This window comes from Nicotiana tabacum, chromosome 19, assembly GCF_000715075.1.
Source record: "Nicotiana tabacum cultivar K326 chromosome 19, ASM71507v2, whole genome shotgun sequence".
NCBI lineage: Eukaryota > Viridiplantae > Streptophyta > Magnoliopsida > Solanales > Solanaceae > Nicotiana > Nicotiana tabacum.
The window spans coordinates 128,216,619-128,233,200 of NC_134098.1; the positions used below are offsets into that span (position 1 = coordinate 128,216,619).

At 39.0% G+C, this 16,582-nt stretch overlaps 1 protein-coding gene across 1 annotated transcript; it reads left to right on the forward strand.

The window, feature by feature from the left end:
* Positions 1 to 14,035: 14,035 nt before the first annotated feature.
* Positions 14,036 to 15,231, forward strand: LOC107796883 (nectarin-1-like). Its single transcript, XM_016619707.2, has 2 exons — positions 14,036 to 14,165; positions 14,497 to 15,231. The coding sequence occupies exons 1-2, from the start codon at positions 14,048 to 14,050 to the stop codon at positions 15,156 to 15,158; spliced, it is 780 nt and encodes a 259-aa protein (XP_016475193.2). The 5' UTR covers positions 14,036 to 14,047; the 3' UTR covers positions 15,159 to 15,231.
* The last annotated feature ends 1,351 nt before the right edge of the window (positions 15,232 to 16,582 follow it).

The following is a 16,582-nucleotide window of genomic DNA, read 5'->3' on the forward strand; positions in this document are numbered from 1 at the left end:
GGCACGTGAGTTGTCCATGCGGTTTTGATAGAAATATGGGCACAAGGTGCCATGGAAATATGAAAGTGGGCTGAGACCCACATTATGACAATATGAAAGTGGGCTGAGACCCGTGTCTTATGATTATGAAATGAGGTGTCAGAGAGTGACTTTTATTTGAAAGATATTTATTTGAAAGAATTTTATATTCGAAAGATATTTATTTGAAAGAAATATATTCGAAAGGTATTTATTCGAAAGAATTATATGTGAATGATTTATATGTGAAGGACTTGTTTAATTGATTGTACTTGTGCTCCTTATTCGTTTGAGCAATAATTATGGTATTCTTGTTGCCTTGCTGTTTATATCATTGGTTGATTTTTGTTGCTATCACTGCTAGTTGTTTTCCAGTACTATTATATACTGCTATTTTGCACAGGTTATTTGACTAGTGAGTGTCTTGACTATACCTCATTACTATTCCACCGAGGTTACCCTTGATACTTACTGGGTACCGACTGTGGTGTACTCATATTAGACTTCTGCACATCTTTGTGCAGAGCCAGGTATTGGAGATATCGGACTAGGGCAGAGTTAGTGTGTTGATTGCGAGGATTCAAGGTAGAGCTGCTTGGTCGTCGCAGTCCCTTGGAGTCTTTCCATTTTTTTGTACTGTCAACTCTTATTCGAACAGTATTGTATATTCGATCCTTGAGATCATTTCATATATTCAGTTAGAGTTCGTGACTCAGTATTACCAGTCTTGGGGGGTTGTTATATTTTTTTCTGCTTCTGATTCGACACTTGTATTACATTATATGTAAAACAAATGGCTCGAAATGTAATTGTAATCGGCTTACTTAGTCTTAGAAACTAAATGCTATCATAACGCTTATGGTGGAATTTTGGGTCGTGACAATAGGCTTAATGGTTAGCATGGTAAATTGTTATCTAGTGGTGGCAGGATAATTCTCATCAAGCATGTATTACAGTCCATGCCTACTTAAACCCTCACTGCTACGAAACCTCGCAAAGGGATCCTAAATCTTATGGAAAAATATTTTGCTAGATGCTTTTGGGGCTCTTCGGGGGGGGCAAGAATAAATATCATTGGAGTTCCTAAAAGAACCTTTGTTATCCTAAAGATGAGGGGGGCATTGGAATTAGGAGTATGGAGGAGATCAGTGATACTCTAACTATGAAAAGATGGTGGAGGTTCAGGACTCAACCTTCTTTATGGTCTTCCTTCCTACAAGCTATGTCCTGCTCTAGGAAACATCATGTTGCTCGGAAATGTTATGCTAATACCTCTCATGAATAGAAGAACCTTATGAGGATCAGTAAGAAAGCAAAGCCTAATATGATCTGGAAACTACAAGCCGCTACTTGTAGTTTTTGGTGGGATTATTGGACAGAAAAAGGTTCGTTAACTAATCTTTGTCATAATGTTCGTACCCCTGCCAAAACTCCTGTTAAGAACTTCATTCAGAACAATCAGTGGAATATTGATAATCTTCAAAGAATTGTCCCTACTCACATGGTTCAACAGATATTGAAAATTGAGATTGGTCCTAGCTCCCAACCTGACTTCACCATTTGGAATCTTTCCCATAATAGACACTATTCTAACAATTCTGCGTGTATTTCCTTCCTACTCAATCTTATGCGACGCGAAGAGCTTGTTATCAATTGGGCGTCGAGGAGTTATAATGGTATTGCAATCATGGTGAAGGATGTTTTTCCCTGCGTGTTCAGGAAGACTATTATTTGTTCTATGCGTTCGCGGAGGAGAGCACGCGAACGCGAAGGGTAGGGCAGTGTGTGCATCGCGAACGCGTGAGTGGCATCGCGTTGGCGAAAGAGAGTGAGGCAGCTGGGAACCCCAGTCTTTTGTTCTACGCATTCGCGAGGTAAGGGACGCGTTCGCAAAGGTCTGAGTTTGCAAAGCTTCATGTTCACGAAGAGGAAAGTGGGGCAGCACATTTTTGTGCTTCGCGAACGCGAGTCAAGGGTCGCGTTCGCGAAGAAGAAACCACTTGACAGAATGTTTAAGTTCAGAAAATGGGACTTCCCATTTACCATTTTTAACGATTTGGAGCTCGGATTGAGGCGATTTTTGGGAGATTTTCAGAGAAATTATTGGGGTAAGTGTTCTTAACTCTCAATCCTTGTTAGATTACCCGAATCAATTACTGTTTTTAACATTTTATTAGTGATTTAAGTTGGAAAAATTTGAAAACCCCTCATGGATAGATTTGAGGATTTGAGGGTCGAATTGTTATTGGAATTTAGCCATTTTGGTATGGTTAGACTCGTGATTGAATGGGCGTTCACATTTCGTAACTTTCTCTAGATTCCAAGACGTGGGCCCCACGGGCCATTTTTGAGTTAATTTCGGATTTTTATTGAAAAATGTAGTATTTTCTTATAGAATTAATTCTATAATTTTTGTTGACTGTATCAAATTAATTATGACTAGATACGAGTCGACCGAAATCGGAAAATCGAGAAAAATGCATACTACTTGGTTAAAATTGGAGCAAGTCGAGGTAAGTGACTTGTCTAACCTTGTGTGGGGAAAATTTTCCCTAGGATTGGTATTAATTGTAATGTGATGTAAGTCGTGTACACGAGGTGACGAGTGTGTACACGGACTAAATGTGAAGGATTATGTTTTTAAATTGTGAAGATCACTGTTGCACATTAATTAAATTATTAAATCATGTTGTATTCTCCATCATTGATTTGATTTGTATACTTAAAATTTGCTTGATCATTTCCTGCTAATTGTTTTACCTGTTTAGTTGAAAGTTGGTTTATTTTATTCTGTGCATTATTAGAAATTGATTTCCTTTAAATTAAATATTATTAATATGAAGTATTTGACATTTTTAAATTCGGTATTGAAGCAACGTATTAAAGATTTGAAATATTATTTTGCTAAATTAATTATTTCAGAATATTTTTGTAAGATTTTTGTACTCATTGTGATGGAGCCGTGAGCTCATTATTGTTGAAACATATTATTGATGATTTATGTTGGCATGAGTCGTGAGCTCTTTATTGTGGACAAATAGTTTTGATCTACTTTGGCAAATTGACACATTTGGGCACCTGAGGTGCAAATTGTGATATGTGGTGATATTGATATGCATGCGGTGGTATAAGGTCTGGGTATTGAAATGCATGCGGTGAGATAAGGGTGACTTGATACGCATGGCTAGTAGGGGGAACTACTAGAAGTCATGCAGTGTGATAAGGATGGCTTAAACGCGGGATGCTATTTCGGGAAAAGTGTTTTCTTTAAAATAAATTGTAAAGGCTCCCGCAGTAAGATAAGAAAATGAGATATTGTGAATTTATTTATGATTTAGGACTACGAGGTGGTACCTCGGGAGTGCCCTTGTTTATATTGATTTATGGCCGTAGTTGCCGTTGATTATTTGTTGTGATTTTCTTAAGTTGAAAGGAAATTTTGTTGGTCTCTACGAGATATTATTTGCCATTATTTTGTATAATTAAATGGTGACCTGCTACTTGATTCATTTCCATTGTCATTTTATCTTATTATATTGTTAAACATTTTCCCATGTTATTATTTATTTTCCAGTAGGGCCTGACCTGACCTCGTCACTACTCTACCGAGGCTAGGCTTGGCACTTACTGGGTACATCTGTGGTGTACTCATACTATGCTTCTACACATCTTTTTGTGCAAATCCAGGTACATCTTATCAGACTAGGCATCAGTAAACTAGCTGTACGAGGAGACTTTGAGGTATACCTACCAGCGTCCGCAGACTCCGGAGTCCCCTTCTATCTTACTATGTTACTTCCTTATTTGTTTTAGACTCTGATGTATAGAGACATAGAGAATAAATTCTTAGAAGCTTGTGACTTATTTCTACCGGGTTTTGGGAGTTGAAATTGTTTGAATTGTAGTTTATTTATTTTAGATATTTATTATTATTCTGCATTGATAGGCTTACCTAGTCTTATAGACTAGGTGCCATCACGACATCCTACGGAGGGAATTTATGAGTCACAAGCAGGTTTAGTAGAATCTTGCGGATCGGCACGGAGACGTCTGTACTTATTTTCGAGAGGCTATGGAACTGTTAGGAAATATTCACTTCTTTAATTTCCTTATCGTGCGCCTTTGTTGATTTTAAAGTTCTAAACAATTGTCTTTCTACACGCACAACTGGATCTGATGATCAGACACCCACGCTTCCTGTTAGAGCCGCAAGAGGCAGGGGACGGGGCAGAGGCCGAGGCCGAGTCAGAGGCTGAGGAAGACCACGTGGTGCAGCCAGAGCACCTGCACGAACTGCTGCACCAGAGCCACCAGTAGCTCCAGTTGGAGAGCAGGCACCTGAGATGCCTGTTACTACTCCTGCACTTCAGGAGACTCTTGCCCAGCTTTTGAGCATGTTTGGCACTTTAGCTCAGGGAGGATTAATTCCACTTGCTCCTGCCACATCTCAGGCTGGGGGAGGAGTGCAGACTCCCGCCGCCCATACTCCAGAGCCACGGGCCCAAGTTGACCATGCCCAGAGGTTATACCAGTGTAGCCAGTTGTCCCAGTTTGGCCTGAGATTAGGACTATAGTTTCAGAGGGGGGAGCAGCTCAGGCTCGAGAGGTATAAGAAGTACCACCCTCCCACTTTCAGCAGTTTAGCTTCAGAGGATGCTTAGGGTTTTCTGGAGGAATGTCACCGTATCCTTCGTACTATGGGTGTTGTGGATTCCAGTGGAGTTTCTTTCACGACATTTCAGTTTAGAGGAGCAGCTTACCAGTGGTGGCGGGCATATGAGTTGGATAGTCCGGTTAAGGCGGCTTCACTTACTTGGACTCAATTTTCATATATGTTCTTAAGGGAGTATGTTCCTTAGAGTCTTAGAGATGCATGGCGCACAGTTTGAGTAGTTGCGCCAGGGTTCTATGATCGTGTCAGAGTATGCAGTCTGATTCAGTGATTTGGCTAGGCATGCACAAGCCTTAGTTGCTATTGTTTGAGAGCGGGTTCACAGATTTATTGAGGGTCTCCACCCTAGTATCAGATATAGTTTGGCCCGAGAGTTAGAGATGGACATCACATACCAACAGGTGGTGTCAATTGCTAGGAGATTAGAAGGTATGCGAACTCGGGAGAGGGAAGAGAGGGAAGCTAAGAGACCCCGAGATTCTGGCACATATAATAATTCTTGTGCCCCAGTTGCAGCCCGTCATAGTAGAGGTTACGTGAGTCGTCCTATTCATTCAGCACTTCCAGCTTCCAGTGGTATTCCGGCTACTCCCAGACCTCAGGTTCCATATTATGCACCGCCAGTATCTTTTGTACCTCATGTATGGGGTGCTTTCAGCGGGCAGTCTAGTCGATCAGGCCCGAGCCAGTCCCAGCAGCCACGTCCTCTGAGGGTTTATTTTGAGTGTGGTGACACTCGTCATATCATGAGGGATTGCCCCAGACTTATGAGGGGTCAACCTCCACGGATTTCTCAGCCCCCACCTATTCCATAGGGTCCTCAGGCTTCTCAGGCCATGATTACTGCACCAGTTGCCACTCCACCTGCACAACCAGCTAGAGGTGGAGGTCGGGCAGGTAGAGGTCGCCCTAGAGGGGAAGGCCAGACCAGATATTATGCCCTTCCTGCTAGGACAGATGCTGTTGCATCCGATTATATTATCATATGTATTATTCCGGTCTGTCATAAAGATGCGTCAGTCTTATTTGATCCAGGCTCCACTTATTCTTATGTGTCGTCTTATTTTGCCCCGTATTTGGGCGTATCACGTGATTCCTTGAGTTCTTCTATTTATTTATCTACACCAGTAGGTGAATCTATTATTGTGGACCGTGTGTATCGGTCGTGTTTAATTGTTATCAGTGGTTTTGAGACCAGGGCCAATTTATTATTGCTCAGTATGGTGGATCTCGATATTATTTTGGGCATGGACTGATTGTCACCCTATCATTCTATTCTTGATTGTTATGCCAAGTCGGTGATGTTGGCTATGCCAGGTCTACCGCGGCTAGAGTGGAGAGGTACCTCGGATCATGTTCCTAGCAGGGTTGTTTCATTTCTTAAAGCTCAACGAATGGTTGAGAAGGGGTGTGATGCGTATCTGGCCTATGTAAGAGAGGTTAGTATTGATACTCTTATCGTGGAGTCAGTTCCTATAGTAAGGGATTTTCCCGATGTATTTCCAGCGGATCGTCCAGGTATGTCACCCGATAGGAATATTGATTTTGGTATTGATTTGTTACCGGGCACTCGGCCCATTTCTATTCCACCATACCGTATGGCCCTAGCAGAGTTGAAAGAATCAGTTACAGGAATTGCTGGATAAGGGCTTTATTCGGCCCAGTGTGTCGCCTTGGGGTGCTCCTGTCTTATTTGTAAAGAAGAAAGATGGTTCTATGCGGATGTGTATTGATTACCGCCAGCTGAACAAGGTTATAGTGAAGAACAAGTATCCATTTCCACGTATTGATGACCTATTTGATCAGCTTTAGGGTGCCAGAGTGTTTTCTAAGATCGACTTGCGTTCAGGCTATCATCAGTTGAAGAATCGGGAGCCAAATATCTCGAAGACTGCTTTCAGGACTCGGTACGGTCATTACAAGTTCCTTGTGATGTCTTTTGGGCTGACCAACGCCCCAGCAGCATTTATGCACCTAATGAATAGTGTATTTCAGCCCTATCTTGATTCTTTCGTCATTGTATTTATTGACGACATTCTAGTGTATTCCCGGAGTCGGGAAGATCATGAACAGCACCTAAGGATTATGCTTCAGATTTTGAGAGAAAAGAAGTTATATGCAAAATTTTCAAAGTGTGAATTCTAGCTTGATTCAGTGGGATTTTTGGGTCATATACTTTCGTGCGAGGGAATCAAGGTAGATCCAAAGAAGATTGAAGCAGTGCAGAGTTGGTCCAGACCGTCCTCAGTTACGGAAATTCAGAGTTTCCTTGGTTTAGTAGGGTATTATCGCCGATTTGTAAAGGGTTTCTCTTTTATTGCTGCATCTATGACCAAATTGACCTAGAAGGGTGCTCCGTTCAGGTGGACCGAGGAATGTGAGGAGAGCTTTCAAAAGCTCAAGATAGATTTGACTACAGCCCCAATATTGGTATTACCTACAGGTACAGGGTCTTATACTGTGTATTGTGACGCGTCGCGTATTGGTCTCTGCGCAGTGTTGATGCAAGATGGTTGGGTGATTGCCTACGCGTCCAGACAGTTAAAGGTGCATGAGAAGAATTATCCTGTACATGATCTGGAGTTAGCAGCTATTGTTCATGCCTTAAAAATTTGGCGGCATTATTTGTACGTTGTCCATTGTGAGGTCTACACCGATCACCAGAGTCTACAGTATCTGTTTAAACAGAAGGATCTTAATTTGCGGCAGCAGAGATGGTTGGGGTTGCTTAAGGATTATGATATCACCATTCTCTATCATCCTGGAAAGGCCAATGTAGTGGTCGATGCCTTGAGTCGTAAGGCAGAGAGTTTGGGCAGCTTAGCATATTTACCGGTAGCAGAGAGGCCTTTAGACTTGGACGTTCAGGCCTTAGCCAACCAGTTTGTCAGGTTGGATGTTTCCGAGCCAAGCCGAGTTTTGGCTTGTGTGGTTTATCAGTCTTCTCTTTATGATCGTATCAGGGAGCGTTTGTATGATGACCCTCATTTGCTTGTCCTTAAGGATACAGTTCAGCACGGTGATGCCAAGGAAGTCACTATTAGAGATGATGGTGTACTACGGATACAGGGCAGGCTATGTGTACCCAATGTAGATGGCTTGTGTGAGTTGATTCTCCAGGAGGCTCACAGTTCGCGGTACTCCATTCATCCGGGTGCTACAAAGATGTATTAGGACTTGAGACAGCACTATTGGTAGAGGCGGATGAAGAAAGACATAGTAGAGTATGTATCTCGGTGTCTAAATTGTCAACAAGTGAAATATGAGCATCAGCGACCGGATGGATTACTTTAGAAGTTAGAGATTCCAGAATGGAAATCAGAGCGGATCACTATGGATTTCGTTGTTGGGATCCCATGGACTCGGCGGAAGTTTGATGTAGTTTGGGTGGTTGTGGATAGGCTAACCAAATCAGCTCATTTCATTCCTGTGATTACTACTTACTCTTCAGAGCAGCTGACTCAGGTATATATTCGCGAGATTGTCAGACTTCATGGTGTACCGGTATCTATCATCTCTGATCGGGGTAAAAAGTTTACCTCACGGTTTTGGAGGGAAGTACAGCGTGAGTTGGGTACTCGGGTAGAGTTGAGTATAGCATTTCACCCTCAAACGGACGGGCAGTCCGAACGCACTATTCAGATACTGGAGGATATGCTTCGTGCGTGTGTGATAGATTTTGGGGGTTCTTGGGATCATTTCTTATCACTTGTGGAGTTTTCTTACAACAACAGTTACCAGTCAAGCATTCAGATAGCTCTGTACGAGTCCATGTATAGTAGGCGGTGCCGGTCTCCAGTGGGTTGGTTCGAACCGGGCGAGGCTAGACTATTGGGTACAGACTTGGTTCAGGATGCCTTGGAAAAGGTTAAGTTGATTCAAGATCGACTTCGTACAGCCCAATCTAGACAGAAGAGTTATGCAGATCGGAAGGTTCGTGATGTTGCATTCATGGTTGGAGAGCGGGTATTGCTCAGGGTTTCGCCTATGAAGGGTGTGATGAGGTTCGGGAAGAAGGGCAAGTTGAGCCCTAGGTATATTGGGCCTTTTGAGATTCTTGAGAGAGTTGAAGAGGTGGCTTACAGACTTGCACTACCACCTAGTGTTTCTACGATTCATCCGGTATTCCATGTTTCCATGCTTCGGAAATATCACGGCGATCCGTATCATGTGTTAGACCTCAGTTCGGTTCAGTTGGACAAGGATCTATCTTATGTTGAGGAACCAGTGGCTATTTTGGATAAGCAGGTTCGAAAGCTGAGGTCAAAGAATATTGCTTCCGTGAAGGTTTAGTGGATGGGTCATCCGGTCAAAGAGGCAACTTGGGAGACCGAGCATGATATGCGCAGCTGTTATCCACACTTATTCACCAGCTCAGGTATTTCTTCTAACTCCGTTCGAGGACGAACGTTTGTTTTAGAGGTGAAGAATGCGATGACCCAAAATATCATCTTTAAATTTAATAATTAATTCTTTGTTCTAAGACCTTGAAAAGCATTATTTATCATTACTCGACTTGCGTGCGCAGTCCGTAAAATTTTCCGAAAAGTTTTTATCCGAATTAGAGCTTTAAAACTCAACTGAGTTGACCTTGGTCAACATTTTTAGCAAACGAACTCGGGTCAGTATTTTGACAGTTTCGGTAGGTCCGTATTGTGATTTGGGACTTGGGCATATGCCCGGAATCAAATTCCGAGGTCCCTAGCCCGAGATATGGAATTTTGAAGAAAAATTAAAAATTTAAATTCAAATAGTGACCGGATGTTGAATTATGTGAAAACGACCCCGGAATAGAATTTTGATGATTCCAACAGCTCCGTATGGTGATTTTAGACTTAGGAGCATGATCGGAATTTTAATTAGAAGTCCGTAGTGAAATTAGGCTTGAAATGGCTAAAATAAGAATTTAAGTTTGAAAGTTTGACCAGGGAGTTGACCTTTTGATGTCGGGGTCGAAATCTAGTTTTGAAAATTTTAACAGCTCTGCTATGTCATTTATGGCTTGTGTGCAAAATTTGAGGTCAATCGGACTTGATTTGATATGTTCCGGCGTTGTTTGTAGAAATTAAAAGTTTCAAAGTTTATTAGGCTTGAATCTATGTGTGATTCGTATTTTTAGTGTTGTTGGATGTGTTTTGAAGACTCGACTAAGTTCGTATGATGTATTAGGACTTGTTGGTATATTTGGTTGAGGTCCCGATGTGCTCGGGCGTGTTTCGGATGCTTAACGGATCATTTTTGGCCTTGGTGAGATAGCTGATATCTGCTGCTGCAATTTTTCTGGTTTCCTCTTTCGCGTTCGCGAGAGGAGCCTCGCGTTCACGAAGAGTGTTCTGAGCTGGTGAGATTTTTGCTATATGCGTTCGTGGAGGAGAGCACGCGAACGCGAAAGATAGGGCAGTGTGTGCATCGCGAACGCGTGAGTGGCGTCGCGTTCGCGAAAGAGAGTGAGGCAGCTGGGAACCTCAGTCTTTTGTTCTACGCATTTGCGAGGTAAGGGATGCGTTCGCGAAGGTCTGAGTTTTCAAAGCTTCGCGTTCGCGGAGAGGAAAGTTGGGTAGCACATTTTTGTGCTTCGCGAACGCGAGTCAATGGTCGCGTTCGCGAAAGAGGAAACCACTGGACAAAATGTTTAAGTTCAGAAAATGGGACTTCGTCCCATTGTCCATTTTTAACGATTTGGAGCTCGGATTGAGGCAATTTTTGCGAGATTTTCAGAGAAAACATCGGGGCAAGTGTTCTTAACTCAATCTTGGTTTAGATTACCTGAATCCATCATTGTTTTTAACATTTAATTGGTGATTTAAATTGAAAATTTTTTAAAAACCCTCATGGATAGATTTGAGGATTTGAGGGTCGAATTGATATTGGAATTTAGTCATTTTGGTATGGTTAGACTCGCGATTGAATAGGCGTTCATATTTCGTAACTTTTGCCTGATTCCTAGACGTGGGCCCCACATGCCATTTTTGAGTTAATATCGGATTTTTATTGAAAAATATAGTATTTTCTTATAGAATTAATTCTATAATTTTTGTTGACTGTATCAAATTAATTATGACTAGATACGAGTCGACCGAAATCGAAAAATCGAGAAAAAAGTATACTACTTGGTTAAAATTGGAGCAAGTCGAGGTAAGTGACTTGTCTAACCTTGTGTGGAGGAAATTTTCCCTAGGATTGGTATTAATTGTAATGTGATGTAAGTCGTGTACACGAGGTGACGAGTGTGTACACGGACTAAATGTGAAGGATTATGTTTTTAAATTGTGAAGATCACTGTTGCACATTAATTAAATTATTAAATCATGTTGTATTCTCCATCATTGATTTGATTTGTATACTTAAAATTTGCTTGATCTTTTCCTGCTAATTGTTTTACCTGTTTAGTTGAAACTTGATTTCTTTTATTCTGTGCATTATTAGAAATTGATTTCCTTTAAATTAAATATTATTAATATGAAGCATTTGATATTTTTAAATTTGGTATTGAATCAACGTATTAAAGATTTGAAATATTATTTTGCTAAATTATTTATTTCCGAATATTTTTGTAAGATTTTTGTACTCATTCTGATGGAGCCGTGAGCTCATTATTGTGAAAAAATATTATTGATAATTTATGTTGGCATGATTGTGGAAAAATATTATTGATCTAATTTGGAAAATTGAAATATTTGGGCACTTGAGCTATAAATTATGATATGTGGTGATATTGATACGCATGCGGTGGTATAAAGTCTGGGTATTGAAACGTATGCGGTGAGATAAGAGTGGCTTGATACGCGTGGCTAGTAGGGGAGAACTACTAGAAGTCATGCGGTGTGATAAGGATGGTTAAAATGCGGGATGCTATTTCGAAAAAAATATTTTCTTTAAAATAAATTGTGAAGGCTCCCGCGGTGAGATAAAAAAATGAGATATTGTGAATTTATTTATGATTTGAGACTACGAGGCGGTACCTCGGGAGTGCCCTTGTTGATATTGATTTATGGTCGTAGTTGCCGTTGATTATTTGTTGTGATTTTTTTAAGTTGAAAGGAAATTTTGTTGGTCTCTACGAGATATTATTTGCCATTATTTTGTATAATTAAATGGTGACCTGCTACTTGATTCATTTCCATTGTCATTTTATCTTATTATATTGTTAAACATTTTACCATGTTATTATTTATTTTCCAGTAGGGCCTGACCTGACCTCGTCACTACTCTACCGAGGTTAGGCTTGGCACTTACTGGGTACCGCCGTGGTGTACTCATACTACGCTTCTGCACATCTTTTTGTGTAGATCCAGGTATATCTTATCTGACCAAGCATCAGTAAACTAATTGTACAAGGAGACTTCGAGGTATATCTGCCAGCATCCGCAGACTCTGGAATCCCCTTCTATCTTACTATGTTGTCTTCCTTATTTGTTTTAGACTCTGATGTATAGAGACATGGAGAATAAATTTTTAGAAGCTTGTGACTTATTTCTACCAGGTTTTGGGATTTGAAATTGTAGTTTATTTATTTTATATATTTATTATTATTCCGCATTGATAGGCTTACTTAGTCTTAGAGACTAGGTGCCATCACGACATCCTACGGAGGGAATTTGGGGTCGTGACAATTACTTATTAAATTTAAAGATAACATTTTGGCACATCACAAAGACGTACAAAGAGAGGGACATACAGTGTAAAATTCCATATTTGGGGATCTTTACATAACTAGCCAGTCGGATTCACTGTTTCTTTTTATTAATCGGACTGATTGCATACACTTATACACATATTATATATCGATAACACATATATTATATAAGATGCATTTGCCAATTGAGTTTACATATTTCCGCTTTCTTCAAACATTTGGAAAAAGCATCAAATTTGAGCTTACTACTTAATAGGAAATTGATGTTAATATCAAAAGGCTTTATTTAATTCAATACGCAGCTTTTACACCTATTAGTATACCAGACGTGAATATTACCTGGATAAAGGAATAAGTATAGTGATTTAGCATTAGTTTGTATTCAATGGAACACTACTAGTTTTACAGCAATCTCAACATTTCATATGCTTTTTATTTCCTTTCTGGAGAAAGAAATGAGTACATACCTTTATTTGCACTAAATGAAACACTGCTAGTTAGGGGTAATGTACATAGGTCGGGTTTGTTCGAATTTTTCAATTACCAAACCTAATTAATGGTGTCGGATTTTTAAATCTATAAACCAAACCAAACCTACAAAGTCGGGTTTTTCAATCTCGCTTTTTTTAGGATTTTTCGTTTTTTTAAGGATTTTTTCCGGTAAAGTCTTAATAGCATAAAATACGAAATTTGTGCTCCAAATATTTCTTTAGTCCTAGTATGATGCAACTATATAATATTTTTTTCAAGAAAATAACACAATAATATGAGATAAATCATAGCATTATACTAAAATATTCAATAACAAAGATAATAAAATTGCATAAAGCAAATATTGCTAATTAATAAGTCATAATAAAATTAACATAATCTGCAAATACTATATAGATCACTCCAAAATAAGTATAGTTAATAAGTACTATTAGTTACATAACTAAGCACTAAAGAAAAATATAAACTAAGTTTTGCATTTTCATTATAAACCAATGTAAAATTAAAAAATAGATATCCAACACTATCGTCATTCCTAGTTTTGAATTGAATTCTTTTGTTAGCATTAGTATTGATTTGAACTTTGTTTGAGTTACTACATTTATGGGCTATACAAAATTTTACTATTCAAAAATGCTAAGTCCAAACTTAAAATAATACATTAAAAGATAAAACTGTAAAAAAAATTAAAACATATTTATAAATTACATTACAATAAATATTTATATGTATAAAATATTTTTAAAAATTATATAAATATACTATCGGGTTGGTTTGGTGTCGGTTTGACTTTTTTAAGTTAAAACCAAACTAATTATGGTCTGGGTTTTTTTTTCCAATACCAAACCAAATCAAACCAAACAACAATCGAAATTTTTTTTTCGGTTTGACTCAGATTATCGGTTTTTTGTGATTTATCGGTTTTCTTTGTACATCCCTATACTGCCAGTGAAGGAATTTGTCTTGTGAGAGGAACCACTATATTACTTTAAAGGGGACTAGCTAGTCTCGCACACATAAGAGATTTGAGACATGATTTGCAAAATTTTGTTACTATCATTCCTTCCGTGTTGGAATCATTAAAGTGAAAGATTGCGTTCAGAATTACTTGTAGAGTCATGGCTAGACCAATAATGATCAAGAGAAATTAAACTCCTATATATGACGCCCCTTAATTATAAATAAAGCTACCATTTTCTCTCCTTCTCTAACTTCCTCCAATCCTATCCATGGCTTACATGATCCTTTTCAAGGTAGCCATCACCATTTTAACTATTACTTTTAACAGAGTTTCTGCGTCTGATCCAGATCCACTCCAGGATGTTTGTGTCGCTGATTACAACTCATGTTAGTATTTTTTCAATAACCAATTTCTTATCATCCCATGCATTTTCTCCATGGTTTTACTTATACTAACAAACAGTTATGTTTTTCATTAATAGAGAATTAATGTATGTCTCTTTTCTCAATGTTTGTTGCTTCTACCAATTATATACAACTTCTTCATCTATCATAATTATTTTCTTATGTAAACATGGAAATTAGTATAAGCAAAAAGTCTAGCTAGTTTAAAGCGTCTTTGGAGCAATTTAACATGCAAACGACACACACATATCGTAATGCTGATTATTCATATTTAATTACTCATATAACCTTTTTTAATATATACGTGAAACAGCTATAACGGTGAACGGATTTTCATGCAAAAGGAATTTTACATTCACTCCAGAAGATTTCGCATCGATGGGAATTGCACAACCAGGAGAACCTAATATTTTTGGCACTCGAGTAGCTGTAGCCAACATTTTTAACATGCCTGGCCTTAACACACAGGGTGTATCAATGGCTCGAATAGACTTTGAACGTGATGGTTTAAACCCGCCGCATACTCACCCTCGAGCCACTGAAATTATATTCGTAAAAGAAGGTACATTAGTTGCTGGATTCATCACTACGGACAATGTTTTTGTTAACAAGTTGATCACAAGGGGAGAAGTCTTTGTTTTCCCAAGAGGGCTCATCCATTTCCAGTTTAATGTTGGCAGAGGTAACGCAACTATTATTGTGGCCTTTAACAGCCAAAATCCTGGTGTTCAGCTTATTGCTTTTTCCATGTTTGCGAGTAGACCTCAAATTCCAGAAGAAGTTGTGGCCAGGGCATTTCAAACTAGTGTTGAGGAAGTTCGGGCGATAAGAGCAAGACTTGCACTACCTACTGCAGGCATAGCTTCAGGTTGCCAATGGGATGACCGCAATATGCACACACAATATAATAAACGTGACGAGCGTAACATGCACTCACAATATGATAAATATGACGACCGTAACATGCACTCATGATATAATAAATGTAAAGACCGTACTATATACTCACGATATGGTATTATGTAATGACTTAAAATTATATTATAATCATAATAATAAATAAATGGTGGATATATATGAATAATTTCTCAGTTTTTGCTTTTGATTTTGATTTCTCAGAATGCATCTTTAATTTGGTGTCTTTTAAATAACGAACTAAATTTCGGTGTCTCTTAATGTCTTTTGTTATCCTTTTGGGTAAACAGAATACTTTGGTCAATTACTAATTCCAGTTTAAGCTCAAAGAAGACTTGGGTAAAAATCTTTTCCGTACTCTAAAATCATTGAATTTCTCAAATTCTCCAGAAAGTATATGTTAAGGGGTCGTTGGCTCACATGTTAGTTATGTGATGATTAATTATAATGCATGATTGTTTACATCGTGATTAATAAGAAATTAAGACATTGTTATACATGATTATTTTGTGCAGTAATGATTATTTATTCATAAATGAAAACCTAGAAAGGTAAGGCAGAAACAATCTATATATCTATATCTATTTATCAATCTATATTTATATCTATACTGAAAGTATAAAAGGGGAGGGGAGGGGGTTGTAACGACCCGCTCGGTCGTTTTGAGTATTATAACCTCGTTCCTCCCTTTACTGCTCAAGGTCCACTCTTGGCCGCTTCTGCGACTGGTTGCGCGCACATACGGCCTCGCACCTGCGGTCAGACCTCCGCAGGTGCGAAAATACCAAAAGCAAAATTTCCAGCAGTGGTTTTAAGTCCGAATTTGTTCCGTTAACCATCCGAAACTCATCTGAGGCCCCCGGGACCACAACCAAACATACCAACAAGTCCTATATCGCAATACGAACTTAGTCGAATCCTCAAACCACCTCGAGCAACATCAAAAACACGAATTACATACGGATTCAAGCCTAATGAACTTCAAAATTTCTAAATTCTACAAACGACGCCGAAACCTATCAAATCACGTCCGATTGACCACAAATTTTGCACACAAGTCACATTTCATATTACGAACCTATTTCAATTTCCAGAATCAAATTTCGACCCCGATATCAAAAGGTCAACCCCCGGTCAAACTTTTCAAAAATTTAACTTTCTGCATTTCAAGCCTAATTCCCCTACGAAACTCCAACTAATTTTCCGGACATGCTCCTAAGTCCAAAATCACCATACAGAGCTATTGGAATCATCAAAATTTAAATCCGAGGTCGTTTACACATAAGTGAAAATCCGGTCAACTTTTCCAACTTAAGTTTTTAATTATGAGACTAAGTGTCTCATTTCACTCCGAAATCTTTCTGAACCCGAACCAACTAACCCAATAAGTCATAAATCAACTGTAAGGCATAAATTGAGCAGTAAATGGGAGAACGGGGCTGTAATGCTCAAAACGAATGGTCGGGTCGTTATATGTCCGGAAG

Coding starts and splice junctions, on each gene's coding strand:
- LOC107796883 (XM_016619707.2), top strand. CDS start 14,048: ATGGCTTACATGATCCTTTTCAAGGTAGCCATCACCATTTTAACTATT. Junction 14,166..14,496: donor TGTCGCTGATTACAACTCAT/GTTAGTATTTTT, acceptor TACGTGAAACAG/CTATAACGGTGAACGGATTT.